This window comes from Toxotes jaculatrix, chromosome 3, assembly GCF_017976425.1.
Source record: "Toxotes jaculatrix isolate fToxJac2 chromosome 3, fToxJac2.pri, whole genome shotgun sequence".
In the NCBI taxonomy this organism is placed as follows: Eukaryota; Metazoa; Chordata; class Actinopteri; family Toxotidae; genus Toxotes; species Toxotes jaculatrix.
The window spans coordinates 17822916-17836028 of record NC_054396.1 but is presented as its reverse complement, the minus strand read 5'-3'; the positions used below and the strand labels follow the sequence as shown (position 1 = coordinate 17836028).

The 13113-nt window shown below is 39.0% G+C and overlaps 2 protein-coding genes across 2 annotated transcripts in view; one reads left to right on the top strand and one right to left on the bottom strand.

Moving 5' to 3' along the window:
• Nucleotides 1–871: 871 nt before the first annotated feature.
• On the bottom strand, nucleotides 872–2416 carry LOC121179836 (glutathione peroxidase 1-like). Its single transcript, XM_041034902.1, has 2 exons — nucleotides 2126–2416; nucleotides 872–1554 (listed from the first exon to the last, which is right to left on the bottom strand). The coding sequence occupies exons 1-2, from the start codon at nucleotides 2348–2350 to the stop codon at nucleotides 1204–1206; spliced, it is 576 nt and encodes a 191-aa protein (XP_040890836.1). The 5' UTR covers nucleotides 2351–2416; the 3' UTR covers nucleotides 872–1203.
• A 618-nt stretch (nucleotides 2417–3034) lies between these two features.
• The window catches only part of LOC121179901 (testis-expressed protein 264), a 31847-nt gene continuing 21768 nt past the window's right edge, over nucleotides 3035–13113 (top strand). The window contains exons 1-2 of the mRNA XM_041035039.1: nucleotides 3035–3457; nucleotides 8866–9087. Of these exons, the coding sequence (XP_040890973.1) occupies nucleotides 3200–3457; nucleotides 8866–9087 (480 nt within the window). The 5' untranslated portion in view covers nucleotides 3035–3199. The remainder of the gene's footprint in view (nucleotides 3458–8865; nucleotides 9088–13113) is intronic.

Below are 13113 nucleotides of genomic sequence, written 5' to 3'. Positions count from 1 at the left end.
TTATTGGTATATTTTTCTTTTATTTTCTTTATTATTCTAAAGTAATACAATTATATTGTTTTTATTTTATATTATTATTCTCTGCTGTTATGTGTGATTGTGTATATTTTTGCCACTTTTATGTATATAGAGTATATTAATTTAATTTTTGATAACTTTCATTTCTAAATTGTTTTGGCAATGTTGGAGTTGGAGATTGTTATAATATAAATATTGTTACAATGGGCGCTCGGAGGGGGTGTCGCCCAGGGAGTAATTCACTGTCGAACCACCACTGCACCTAGCAACCGCAACAAACCGACCTACTCTGCAAAGAAAAATTCAAATGACCGCCACTATACAGAGCTATCCTATCTCTGAACAAACTCGATCCCGCCACGTGAATCACATGACAAACCAAACCAAACAGTGGTTCAATACAACTGCTTCATGAACTACCGCGCTTGTGTCGGAGACTCGGGTGTCAGAGGTCCATCAATAGGGACGACTCCCACACTCTTCTAACCTAACCACCACCCTGAGTCAGGGTGCCGTTTCTACATGCATATGCTGGTTGTGCATGGTGGGAGATGGGGACGGCGCCAATTTGCCAATTCCTCACACAGTAGTATGATAGATAATAGAAAACTGCTTAGCGACGCAGATGATTTTTTTTCACATGGTTGTGCTGCTCCCTATGTGATGCTGCCCCGGGGCGGCTGCCGGGTTCGTCCGTGCCAAAAACCGCCACTGATTGCAAGACATGTGACTGATTAAATTTTTGTTCACATAAACTCACACATATATGTCAAGTAAAAGCACCTTTCCAGATACCTATGGATGTTTTGAAGGATGTGTTCGTATGTATTGTTCACAAATGACAGTAGCACTTTCTATGACATTAAATGTTTATTTTTATTCTTTCCACTAAAAATATTTGTGATGAGTTATACACAGTAGCTGAGTCAGTCTTTTACATTTTCATCAGAAACTCCCCTCACAAAAAGTCTTCAAGGAGTGTCTTCATTAAGTAAACAGGTTGAACAACCATAGTGTACGGCATAAGAAATATCACACAGTTGTGCTGCTGCAGACTTTAACTGTGAAAGTGGAAAATGTGATAAGACACCCAAAACATACAAGTGACTACTGATTAATCTTTTTTGGTGAGGCTGGTTATGACTGATATTCTTTACAGCCACCCAAAACATGTCGTAGCACACTTTACTTGACCCTCTTGAGTAGCTCTTGAATGTCTGCCTCAATATCAATGGTGAGGAAATTTCTGCTGTAGCGTTTGTAAGGCTCTCCATCAGGGCTGACCAGGAATTTCTCAAAGTTCCAGGAGACATCGTTCCTACACACCGGACTCCAAATGATGAACTTTGGATCAGTCATGAGAGCGATTGCCTCATCACTGGGGAAAGGCAGCTTTTCCTTCAGATAGACAAATAAGGGGTGTGCATTCTTTCCATTCACGTCCACCTTCTCAAGGATCTGAAACTTTGGTTCAAAGCCATTCCCTGGACGGACATACTTCAGACATCTTGGGATTTCATCATTGTTGCCGTTCTCCTGTCAAACAAACAAACAAACAAACAAACATTAAATACACTGTAGAGACAGTATGCCATCAAGCTGATTAAAAGCTACTAGGGATAACTTCTTTCTTGTATTTCATTTCAAAGGGAAACATACATTTTTTGTTACTCCCTATCCATCTGCAGTTACTGTATTTTGCACATTTAGATTTTTAAATGGAAAACCTATGATCAAATTATAAATTGTGAGGCACTGTTATAGAATACTACCGCTATAGTACATAGAGTATATAAAGTGTTATCCCCAGCTCTATCAATTACAATAGTAAAATGCTTCTTTTCCATTAACACATTAGTAATAATAACACTTTCATAAGGGCCACTCTGCTGCTTATGAGTACGTTTAGTTTTGATACTGTACAATTTATGATATTAATAAACAATACTTATTGGCTTTTGCTCGACAGCCTGATAAAGAAGACACATTTATTTGAGCTGATTTGGAGTCCTAGACATATCTAGTCACAATCTAAATATATAAATAGCATCCTCACATGGGAAAAGACTGTTTTCCCAGGTTATTCCTGAATTCACATATAACTTACCTGATGTCCGAACTGATTGCAAGGAACACCCAGAATAACGAGTCCCTTGGCGGAATAACGATCGTAAAGCTCGTTCATCTGAGTGTAGTCCCTGATTGTTGTTCCTCAAAGAGACGCCACATTCTCAATGAGAACAACTTTCCCATTGAGTGTAGCGAAACTGAAGGATTCCCCAGACAGCAGCTTAGCTGTCAGCTCATAAAACTTTTTCACTTTCCCAGCCATTCTCAGTTAACCTGACGAAGGAGTTAGATCTCGGGAAATTAGTCGGTTCAGTGTCAACAAGTCCAACCTTTACCATATTCGATGGGCGGGACTTGAATGTAATACAACCCTCAAGGCTGAAATGTGGCCTTATTTCAATACTACGTTGTATTGATTTATTTACTCTTTTTTTCTTACGAAGCCCAGAAGATTCAATCAGACAAAAATGTTCTCAGATATAATTATAGTAATTTTTCAACTCACAAACATTTAAAGTCGTTTCACTAAAAATGAAGAGGCATACATGCATGTACAGTTGTGGAAATTAATATGAATAATTAGCCAATTATGGTAGTGTCTCATACTAGACCAGTCCCTTATTGTTTTACACACCGAAGTGTCTAAACTGTTGTTACCATAGTTGACAGCTTTTTAATTGCTATTCAGAATAAATTACAAATAAGTGTCAGTAATGGGCATCAATATAATGTGAGGTGTTTGTTGCAAAAGGTGTTTGAACATTTATGAATGCGAATACCAACTTTACACTCATACCCTACACATCTGAAATACCAGTTGATATAAATATAAAAAATGTGTTTGACACGGACATGTGATGTTGCTACGAGTTTTATATTTATGTGTGGTAACATCCACCCCCTTTGGTCGGCATAAATGGTACGTTCCAGGAAGTTCCGTGCAATTTGTAATCTTTAGCGCTTTGTGGTCGAGTCAAACAAATCTAAAATTCAGTTAAGGACGAATGCCTGCTAAAAACAACACGATATTTTCTTTAAAAAAATGTTACACTGAGGTGTGAGTGTTCAGAAGCAGCTGAATAACGGTACCTGCTCCGCCTGTTAGTAAGCTATGATGCCAGACTGGGTCAGCCTGTGTGTGGTCCTCAGCGTGTTGTTAAGTCTTTTAACGGTAGCTGGTTATATTTTGCACTCGGGGCTGCTCTCAGACATTACCGTGCTAACCGGCTCTCCGCCCATAAAGAAGATTACATTCGCCTACAAATTCAAAGAGGGACCGTACAGACACTGCGGAGAACTTTTTAAGGAGTCTCATAGTATTGGACCAAAGCTTTCATGTATCGGAGTGTTTTATGATGACCCTAAAAAGGTAAACACCCATTACACAGCACTCTTTGTAGAACAGCAATTTATTTTAACCGTGTTTTTTTGGCACTTTACTCAATAATTTAACTTTAAATCAGGGAGACTTCATGTTGTAAAATATCCGGCCGCTAGATGGCGATAATGTCATTCTCACGAGTCAAGTGGACCGTGATGCATCCTTTGCTTCTCGACAGGCACTCAACACTTGATGGTTTACATAATTTCATTTATCCCGTTAAAAAGGTCCTTTTCACAATGATTAGTCAGTTCAGTGGCATTTAATGTGATTTTGACATTCTGTCTTTACACACACACACACACACACAACACACACACAACACACTGCTGGCACTGATTGATGTTTGTGTTTCCCCTGAGCAGTGTCCTAGCACATCTGGACAGGGTGTGGTGTGTTTTGTGGATTCAGATGTCATAAAATATTATCCAAGTTGTTTATTTAAGGTCCTGAGACGTAGTCCCAGATCAGTGAATAATTTAAAGTCTGTGGGACGTCTATAGATAGATTATGAAAAATTGATTATATTTCAGTAAATACGAAACATTTTGAATCAAAGCAACAAACCAAACCACTAATTGCACTGATCACAATGAATCAACAAACTGTAAATAACTACTATGAATTTTAATTTCATTATACTTGTATTATTTTCATAGTACATTATTGAATTTAATCCCAGTTTCTTTCAGAATCTAATTTATCTGATATCACAGTTTGCATCACATCTGTTGCATTTAACTACCAAAATACAAGGTTCTGCAACAACATCCTTGTATTCTAATCAGTGATAGGCTTATCTAGAGAGTCTCAGTCAGATTCGTCAACTGTTGTTGTGATTTGTTATGTTTGTGTTGTTATAGTGTATTTTTTAAATCATCAATCAATCAATCAATCAATCAAACTTTCCAGCCTGGTTATGTTGGATTCACCCTCTGGCAGTAAGCTTACTAGCTTTGTCTTTTTAGCTCAGGGATTTCACTGCAGCGTCTAGGTGTTTGTAAATCAAAATTACCTTGGCAGTGTTGTTGCTCTAGCTGAGAGGAGCTGAGTTGTGACAGTATAGTAGACAGTGAGTGTCACAGAAAAAATGCCAGACTGAAATAAAACATGGCATTTTGAAATACAAATCATGAAATAAAAATGAGTTCCAGTAGTGGAAATAACATGTGTTTTCATGTTATTTACTTCTAACATCAACACATTCTTGGAGTTTCATAAAGATCAATGCTCAAAATGGAGAAGTTTCCAGCACTTCTCAGAATTTGATTGAAAATGTTGTGGTCTCCTTTACTGCCACACCAGTGATGCTAAAAACACAATTAGTAAGTTGAATCGCTCCGTGAGTTGTTTTCACACACTCCCAACTGTTCCCTGTGTGAACTCATCCATCCCCAAACATCAGTGTCTATAAGCAGCAGGAAATAATATCTGCTGGATCTGTTTTCCTGATACCTAATCCTGCTCACTCTCTGTGGTCTCCAAAAACATGCAGCGCTGGTTCTCACATTTTAAAGTGAGTCTAGCATGAGTTGTTTTTTTCAATACGTTCTGTACAAACAGACCAAGAAGGAACGGAACAAGGAGTAGCACCTTGAAATGGTTAAGGAGTTTGGAGGTGCAGTTACTAGAGTGCAAAACAGTGGCCTGACAGATGTAGTCTTTAGAAACATGCATAAGCTAATAGTGAATACTGAACACTATCAACCAATCATTTCAGCTCAAACATATGGATGTAAGAGGAAAAAAGAAATTGATTACTCCATTAATCAGCACAATCAACTGAAAATGAATTTGCAGTGGTTTTGATAACTGATTAACCATTTAAACTATTAATTAAGCTAAAATGGCAGATTATCTTTTACCAAAGAAAATCTTGGTTGACTGAGATTGTACCTGCTCTTCAACCAATCAATTGGTTGTGGGGTGGGGCATCTGCATGTTATCTTTAAATTAACTAGATTGGCCACTGTGCGTTATTAGTCTTATTATTTATGAATTATAAATAAACTTAAAAGCTAGTATTTGCATCATATTTTAAAATGCCAATTTTGATATGTTCACTCTCAAAGCCTCAAGCATAGTAAGTTAGGCTTTCAACAATATTGACTTAAGTGACACTGCTTAAACCTGTCGTAGCCTGATGCACAACAACCTGATGGAATGTAACCAGAGTTTAGCATTGGACTCTTCCCAGCTCTGCTTCAAAACCCTTTTGTTATGCTCATCCTCTTTTTCCCAAGCCGGCAATTAGGCTAGCAGTGGATCCTAGTTCCTCTGCACAGTCACAGCCAAGTCCTGATCTAAGTTAAAATAATTGGCGTAATGATCTCAGCTCATTAGCGTCCGAGCCTCAGGATGCCATTCAGTCCCTGCATCAGGAGCCCCAGAGTGCTCTCAGATAGGAGGACTGGTATTTGGTGGCGAAATAGTGAGACACTGTCCATTGATATTTGCAGTGAGAAGGATTTTCAAAAGTGCAGCTGACAGAGGATAAGTATCAGCATGGCCAGACTCATCCTCTGTTCTCAGTTTTCTCACTTATACCTCCTTTAATCACTTCCTCTGGAGAAACAAAAGACCTCAACAAGGACTTGAGTTGGTCCTGAGATGGTTGCCATGGATACATGGCTGGAGCAGCTCCGTCTGTTCAACAGCTAACACAAATTTCTGAGCCCCACTCACAAAACCCTCCACCAGCCACTTCACAGTTTCAAAGCCAGGGGGGGTTTCTGACCTGGTGTGCCCACTTCACCTCTACCCTGCAGCTCTCTTCTTCTCCACTCCCCCTCTGCGTCCAGCAAACGTCAGAGGGAGATAATGTGGGTGGATCATGTGGTTTTCTGTCAAACTTGATATTCCAAGTAAGCGGTCAGGGTAAGAGTTAGTGGTCCTTGAGACAAGGATTGTCTAAATAAAAAACTCAGATGACAAGTGCAGTAGTGGTGAAATGACATATGTGTCTGATCACCTTCGGGGACCCATGTTTGGGTCAAAGTATGATGAAAGCAGAGGGCATGGCAGCTGAGGGAGGGACCGGTCAGGAAATGTGTATCAGTCTAAATGTTAGTCTTTGTGGTGAGTGATGAAATAGTAGAAAATCTCACTAATACTTGCCCTTTCAGAAAGTCATAGTAAAACATTTAAAATGTGAACGTGACTGAATCTGTGTGGATAGAAAACACTTTGTATGCTGGTGAAGGTAGTTTGCCTTTCTTTCCCTGTTGCCTTACTAAAACCAATTCAGACAGTCTGCTACAGAGACACGGAGAAGGGATTCCTTGAGTTGAATTTCAGAACGTTTTGCTTCAGATGAGCTGTCAGTGAATTGAAGAAACATCAAAAGACAGCACACTTGTGTCTTGATGAGTGCAGAGAGGCAAAACAAAAATTGTGGACAGAGGCTTGTGCTTTTGGTGGTTGTTCTTTGTTATGGACTCCCGTGATGATTAATAAATCTGCTTGGCTCGAACTTCCCACTGTGAGCCCCCAGAACATCCAGTGTCGAAAATATCCTCATGTGGAAAGTTTCCCAAATGTACTTGTGGTACTTAAAATAGGATCAGTCAAGCCATTAACTAGATATGGAAAATCCATCTCTCTTTTATTGAAGAGTTTGTTGTGTTTGGTGAGCTTCACAGAAAATCTGACTCTTCTTTTGACTGTAGTGACAAACACCATTATTGATTTGGAGTGCTGAGTAGATGTTTATTTGGGGATTGAGGACATTTGATGATAGGAGATGAATCTGCCCTTAATAATCTCCACGGAGCATCCAAAGCATTTTGGTACCATGCTTACTAGAGGCTGGATGCAGTTTATCTCTCATCACTAAGGTATCATGTGAATAAACAGCAGATTTTCGCTATGTATGTTTGTTGTTGTTTGCTTGACAACAGTGCCAATGCATGACAGAGAGAAAACAGTGCAATTGTTGATACATTTTGTCCAACCAACAGGCCCAAGGATATAGAGTTTCAAGTTATATAAAACAGAGAAAAACAGCATCACATTGGAGAAGCTGCAGCCAGATAATTATTGGCATTCATGGCTTAAAAATGGCTAAAACAGTTAATGTTTTAACAAAACAGTTGCTGATTAATCTTCTGTCGATCTGTGTATTGAGCAATTGATTAATTGTTATGGCAGTTAATTGTCAATTGTTGAGTGAATCTAGTGGTTGTTCTATAGAATGAGATTAAAAACTGAGTCTGATGATCAGAATTAATCACAAAATTACTATCACTAAAATTTAAGTAGACTGGTACACTATATTCGTAATAATGCTCAAAATTTTGTTCTGTTTGGTTTCTGCGGATACCAAACAGAGCATAGGTCATAAATGTATGCAGATATAGATGTCTTGCAGTATCTCTGTTTGTCTTTGGAACTGTGAAAGATTAGCCTAGTCTGCTGTGTGAGCACCACACTTCTACCCATCACTGGCCTTTGCGCGTTGTGGAACAGAGGAGAAAACAGGAATTCTTAGACACACTGGCTGTGCTTGAAGCACATCATCGATACGTTTATGAACAAACTGGACCCTTCCGGCTTATTTATTAGATGAGACTTCAGTGGTTCTCAGCTCAGCACAATGGAGAGAAAGTCTTAGATGTCCCAGGAGTATTCATTTGTGAAAAGTGTCTCCCTTTTCTTATTTTTAATGGGCACCAGGGTGCTCAGAATGGAGGAAGGAGCAATAATTGCTCAGCTGCCAAATGCTCCAATTAGAGCTCCTATTAATGAGCGTATTTTCTCTTTAACTTTGGCACCCGGCTGACATTACAGGAGATTTTTTTTCTGCTAACTTCCAATTGTTTTTTTTTTTTGGTTATTTTTAATGTTTGCTATACACTATTGATTAGATTGCCTTATATTACACACCCTTGTGTTAATGACTCATCAGTCTTCAGGTACTTTAAAACCTGATTATTTTTAATGTTTGCTATACACTATTGATTAGATTGCCTTATATTACACACCCTTGTGTTAATGACTCATCAGTCTTCAGGTACTTTTGTTGGTAGGTGGCATTTCAGAGTTTTTACCCCTGTTTTTCAGGGCAATTGATTGGCATCAGTAAAAACTGTTGGGTTTTTGCACAGTCAGTTCTTGCACCAAAACACAAGAAAACATTAGTTGTTTTTTTTTTTTTGAAACTGCCAGATAACCTTTTTAGCTTTCTATAATTATGGCATGGCAATTACGGCATTTGGGGAAATGAGGGATGAGCGGAAAAAAGGGAAAGGTCAAATGTTCAAATGTTGTTGAGACTACTGAGTGTGGGTATCTCTTCTATCTGATCAGTCTGTCTAAACTAAAACCAGTCTATTTTGTTTGTATTTCCTCTCTTATCTATCTTTATTAGTTCATTTGATTCCTCCTTTTGTTCCTAGGTGCCTGGACCCCAGTGCCGCTATGCTGTTGGCAGTATTCTGAGCGAAGGAGAAAACAAGGCCGATGAGGAGCTTCTAAAGCGCTATGAGACATCTGGCTTTAATGTCTTTTCCTTTCCCGAAGTCACACACGTGGTCTCTACCTCGTTCCCCCACAGGATGTTTTTCTCTATTCTCTTGAGAGTGAGGAGAGTCTACCCACAGCTAGAGCTCTACATCAAGGTATTATGCTTTCTGGACTCTTTTCTACACAACCTCTATCAGTCATTGGCCTATTTTTAATATCACAGTCACTACACAGTTTTTGAAATGCAAAGTTTCTTTAAAAAAAAAAAACAAATTATATTACATTTATTAAAACTATAAAAAATAGGTAAAAATCCATTCAGGAAAGTATGATGCAGTGAGACTAAAAATCTAAGAATAAAGTATATATGTATAACTGTTCATTCAATATGACATATACTGTGCATGCTGTATATACACTAATTAAGTGTATGTACTAATTCACTGTCACTCATGGACAAATGTTTTCTTTGCATCTGTTTGCGTAAGCCCAGCTGTGCATGTGAAAAGAATCCCTGTGCAAACTAAATGTCAGGGTAAAGGAAAACTGAATGTATGCTTCACTCTGCGTCACAGTGAAGCATACATTATCTTCACACAGCCAGCATCTTCAGCCCATCACATACATGTCCCATGGGCCTCAGTGTTCCCACAAAGCGCCTTGGCAGCAAACTGAGTCAGCACATAAAGCACCATTAAGACACGTTCAGTGTTTCTATTTTGACTTTGGTGCTGACCATTTACAAACTATCATTTTCAAACATTATTACTGAATTCTATTTCCTATTGGAAATGGGAATAGGTGGAATAAGTAACCGTTACGAGTCACTTTCTGTATGCTTATTATAGTGATAGGAAAATGGGAAAGGAAATGTGTGAGTGTGTGTGTGACAGAATGAATCATTGCTGTGTCTGAGGTGGGGTTACATCAAACAGTTGCAAGTAATGATCAATGCACATCTGAGTCACACTGTGTGTTTTCAGGCTCCGCAAAGTTAAAATGTAATTTGTGAAAAGCTGAGCATGTCAAATCTTTTCTTTTCTTTGTGGCACCCCCTGGAGTGTTGGTAGGTGTGTATTAGGTAGTACAGCAGGAGGAGATTTATGGCTGGAACAAAAAAGGAGACACGGAGTGAACTTGAAGACAAAGGAGGAGAGAGAAGGACAACATTTCATGCTCCTTTTAGTACTTTATGACGAATGCTCTCACCGAGTGCTGCTCGGGGGATGCTGGGAAAGTGAGTCATTGTGATTAACAGAGAGTTTTGCAGATACGGTTTAATTATGCAGCGTGCTAAAACAGGTGGCAGCACCACAGGTTGTCTCAATCACTCTGCTTCTGCTGGAGGAATGTGTTTGTGTGTCCTGTCTGGCTGGCTCTACCATCTGCTTGGGCGCTGTTTAAACCTGGCTCCGCTCCAGTGGCAGTTAGCCTGTCTGAGAGGTCAGCTTACCCAGTCATCAAACTGGGCATCAGTCTCCTTCACCAACAATATTAAATCTTCATTTGATCGTTGTGTCTACACTTACTACACAGATATGATTTACTGTCATGTTTGAAGTCTCAACACTAATGGTGGCTATAGTTGCAGTTGTTGCATAGCTTCATATAATGAGAAGCATTATATTGCATTACATAATCATTGAACCCTATAATGAAATCTTACATACATATAGATACTTGTTGAATTAGGTTAAAAAAATAATAGCTACTGCAGTTTGATGGCCTTTGACACACTTTATATACTTTTGATCCACAGATTTAAATTTTAAAATGTACAGGGTTTTCTCATAAAACCCTTGCCAGTTTATTAAGTACACATTGCTACGCAGTTTTTATTTGGAAACATTTAGAAACTACACCCCCCTTGGTGTAGTTGGGGTGGACAAAATACTGGAAACACCTCTCAGTACAGTGCGATAAACTTCAGCAGCACGACAAACAGCCTAACTGATATTGGTTCTGTTTATGTCTCATGTGGGTGGCTTTCTGTCTTCTTCCATTATTTCCCCTCAAGCTTTTATTGATATGCAACTGCTGGAAAAAAATCCTACACATAAACTCTCGTGTTCTTATTGACGTATTCTGAAGAAAGGCAGGCTTAAAAGGCAAACCATAAAGAAAACAAGTTGTCTGTCCCTCTGTCTGTCTGTCTGTGGGATACCTCAAAAACTCAAACTGAAATGAAGTGAATAGATTGGCCTTGGACCAAAAAAAGAAAAAGATTTAGGAGTTTGATTTCACTGGGGGTTTCTGCAGCTAGACCTGATTCCAAATCCTTTGGTTATGTTTAGAGGTCCATGCAATCCATTTCATTTAAAATTCAAGTAACATGAATTACATCTTTGGATGTAAGTTGCAGGTTTAATAGTTGAACAGTGCAGGTGCAGTTTGCAGCTGTTTCTCCTCTGACTCTGTAGTGCATTTGCAAAGTCCAGTGGTATTGCACTTTGGTATTTTGTTATTGAAGGAGAGTCATTTAGTTATTTAATTTTTACAGCTGTGCATTCTCAGATATCAGTTTAACCGGGCTGCTGGTATCCCCCTGTGGTCTTGAAACACTTGAGTACAACACTTGAGTCAATTTTGTTGGGAAACTTCGCACTGAAATTCAGTTCTTGCTTCTCGCAATATCCAGTACTTTGTTAGCTCCTGTAGCCTGATTCTGTTGCATCACAGTGTTCACCCAGAATGCACCTTTGTGTGGAGTTCTCTGAGAAGCAGCACTGCCCTATCAAGGCAGAGAGTTGAGTCATAATAATATTACTGAAAACATTTACATGGGAACTTTCGAAGAGTGACTATCAAAATATATTGATAAGCAAATGTCAGCCATCAAACTAACAATACCTGTCAATTTTGAAATTATTAAAGCATTTATTATTTGAACAACAGGCAATTGCCCACATTTCATGCTCCCTTATATCTTTTCCAATATGTAAGGGGGCACACTGAGACGATGCACACTGAAAACAGAAAAACTATATCTGGAATTACGAAATTACTGGAATCACTGAAATTATGAAACACTACAGTGTTTGACTTCATTATAAATAGTTTATCATTATATGTAATTCAAGAACAATATTTAAACTGAAAAATGGATCACATTTAACAGAAGCAGCCTAACAGCACATCCCGCTCTAAATGGCTTTCTTTTGTGAATAAAGCATGCTGTTGATGGCTGACACTTCAAATATCCCAAGTGGTGAGACCTTTTCAAACAAGCTCATCAGCATTTAGCATGCCTGGCTTGTCATGGCACAATGATTTCTGTCTGTCAGACACTTTGAGTCGCTGCCCCATGGCCGCGCCTGATATTTGCCTACTCAGACCATCGATTGGCCCCAGTGTTTTTCTTCTGTGCCTTGGCTTTTTAGTGGAAGGCTACATCACAGACACCTTGGCATCTTGAGATTTGATTTGAACACGGTGGCAAGGCCTTCAGACTGGATTTGGGGACTGGGGTGGGAGGATAATATTGCTGACATTCACCGAGATCTAAAGGTTTGTGAAAGGCAGACGATGGAACATTTGTTTGCTTGAGGGCACTGAAGTTTCTTGCCAGCGCAGAGGTTCTGGGCTGAATATAAAGCAAGTTTTCCTTTGTTCCTTAGAAATGGCCTTTTTTTTAAACAACTGACACACATGGTAAAGTGATCATAAAGTCTTCTTCAGCACGATGGAGAAGGAAGCCTCATTTTTGGGACAGAAGGTGCTGCCTCTCGCAATTCTTATTCGTTTTCGTCCGTGTAGGCGAGAGTGATGTAAAGTGGTGCACAGATGCTAGTCCGCAGGGCCTGTTAAACACACAGGCTTTTAGCTAACTGTGATGTACAATCAGAAAGGTCAGAAAAGGTCATGGGTTTTATATGCTGGACAAAATCATGGAGGCAATGTCATATGCTGGAATATTTGTGATTACCTTCAAACATAATTTATTCCCGTTGGTAGGGTTCGGCTTCATATAGGGGAGAAACAAATTAAATTCAAAACCCCTTAGAGTAATTTTCCTGTACAACTTTTTTAGTTGTGTTTAAATATTCAGAAGTTGTATGTATTTCTTTTGTCCTGGTTGTCATTTGTAACTAATGAGTTGAAGGGATCAGACTATGTGGCAGGGATGATTTATTAGCAAACTGTCAACTTTTATAAAGTCTTACGTTTCTTCTGTGTGCAAA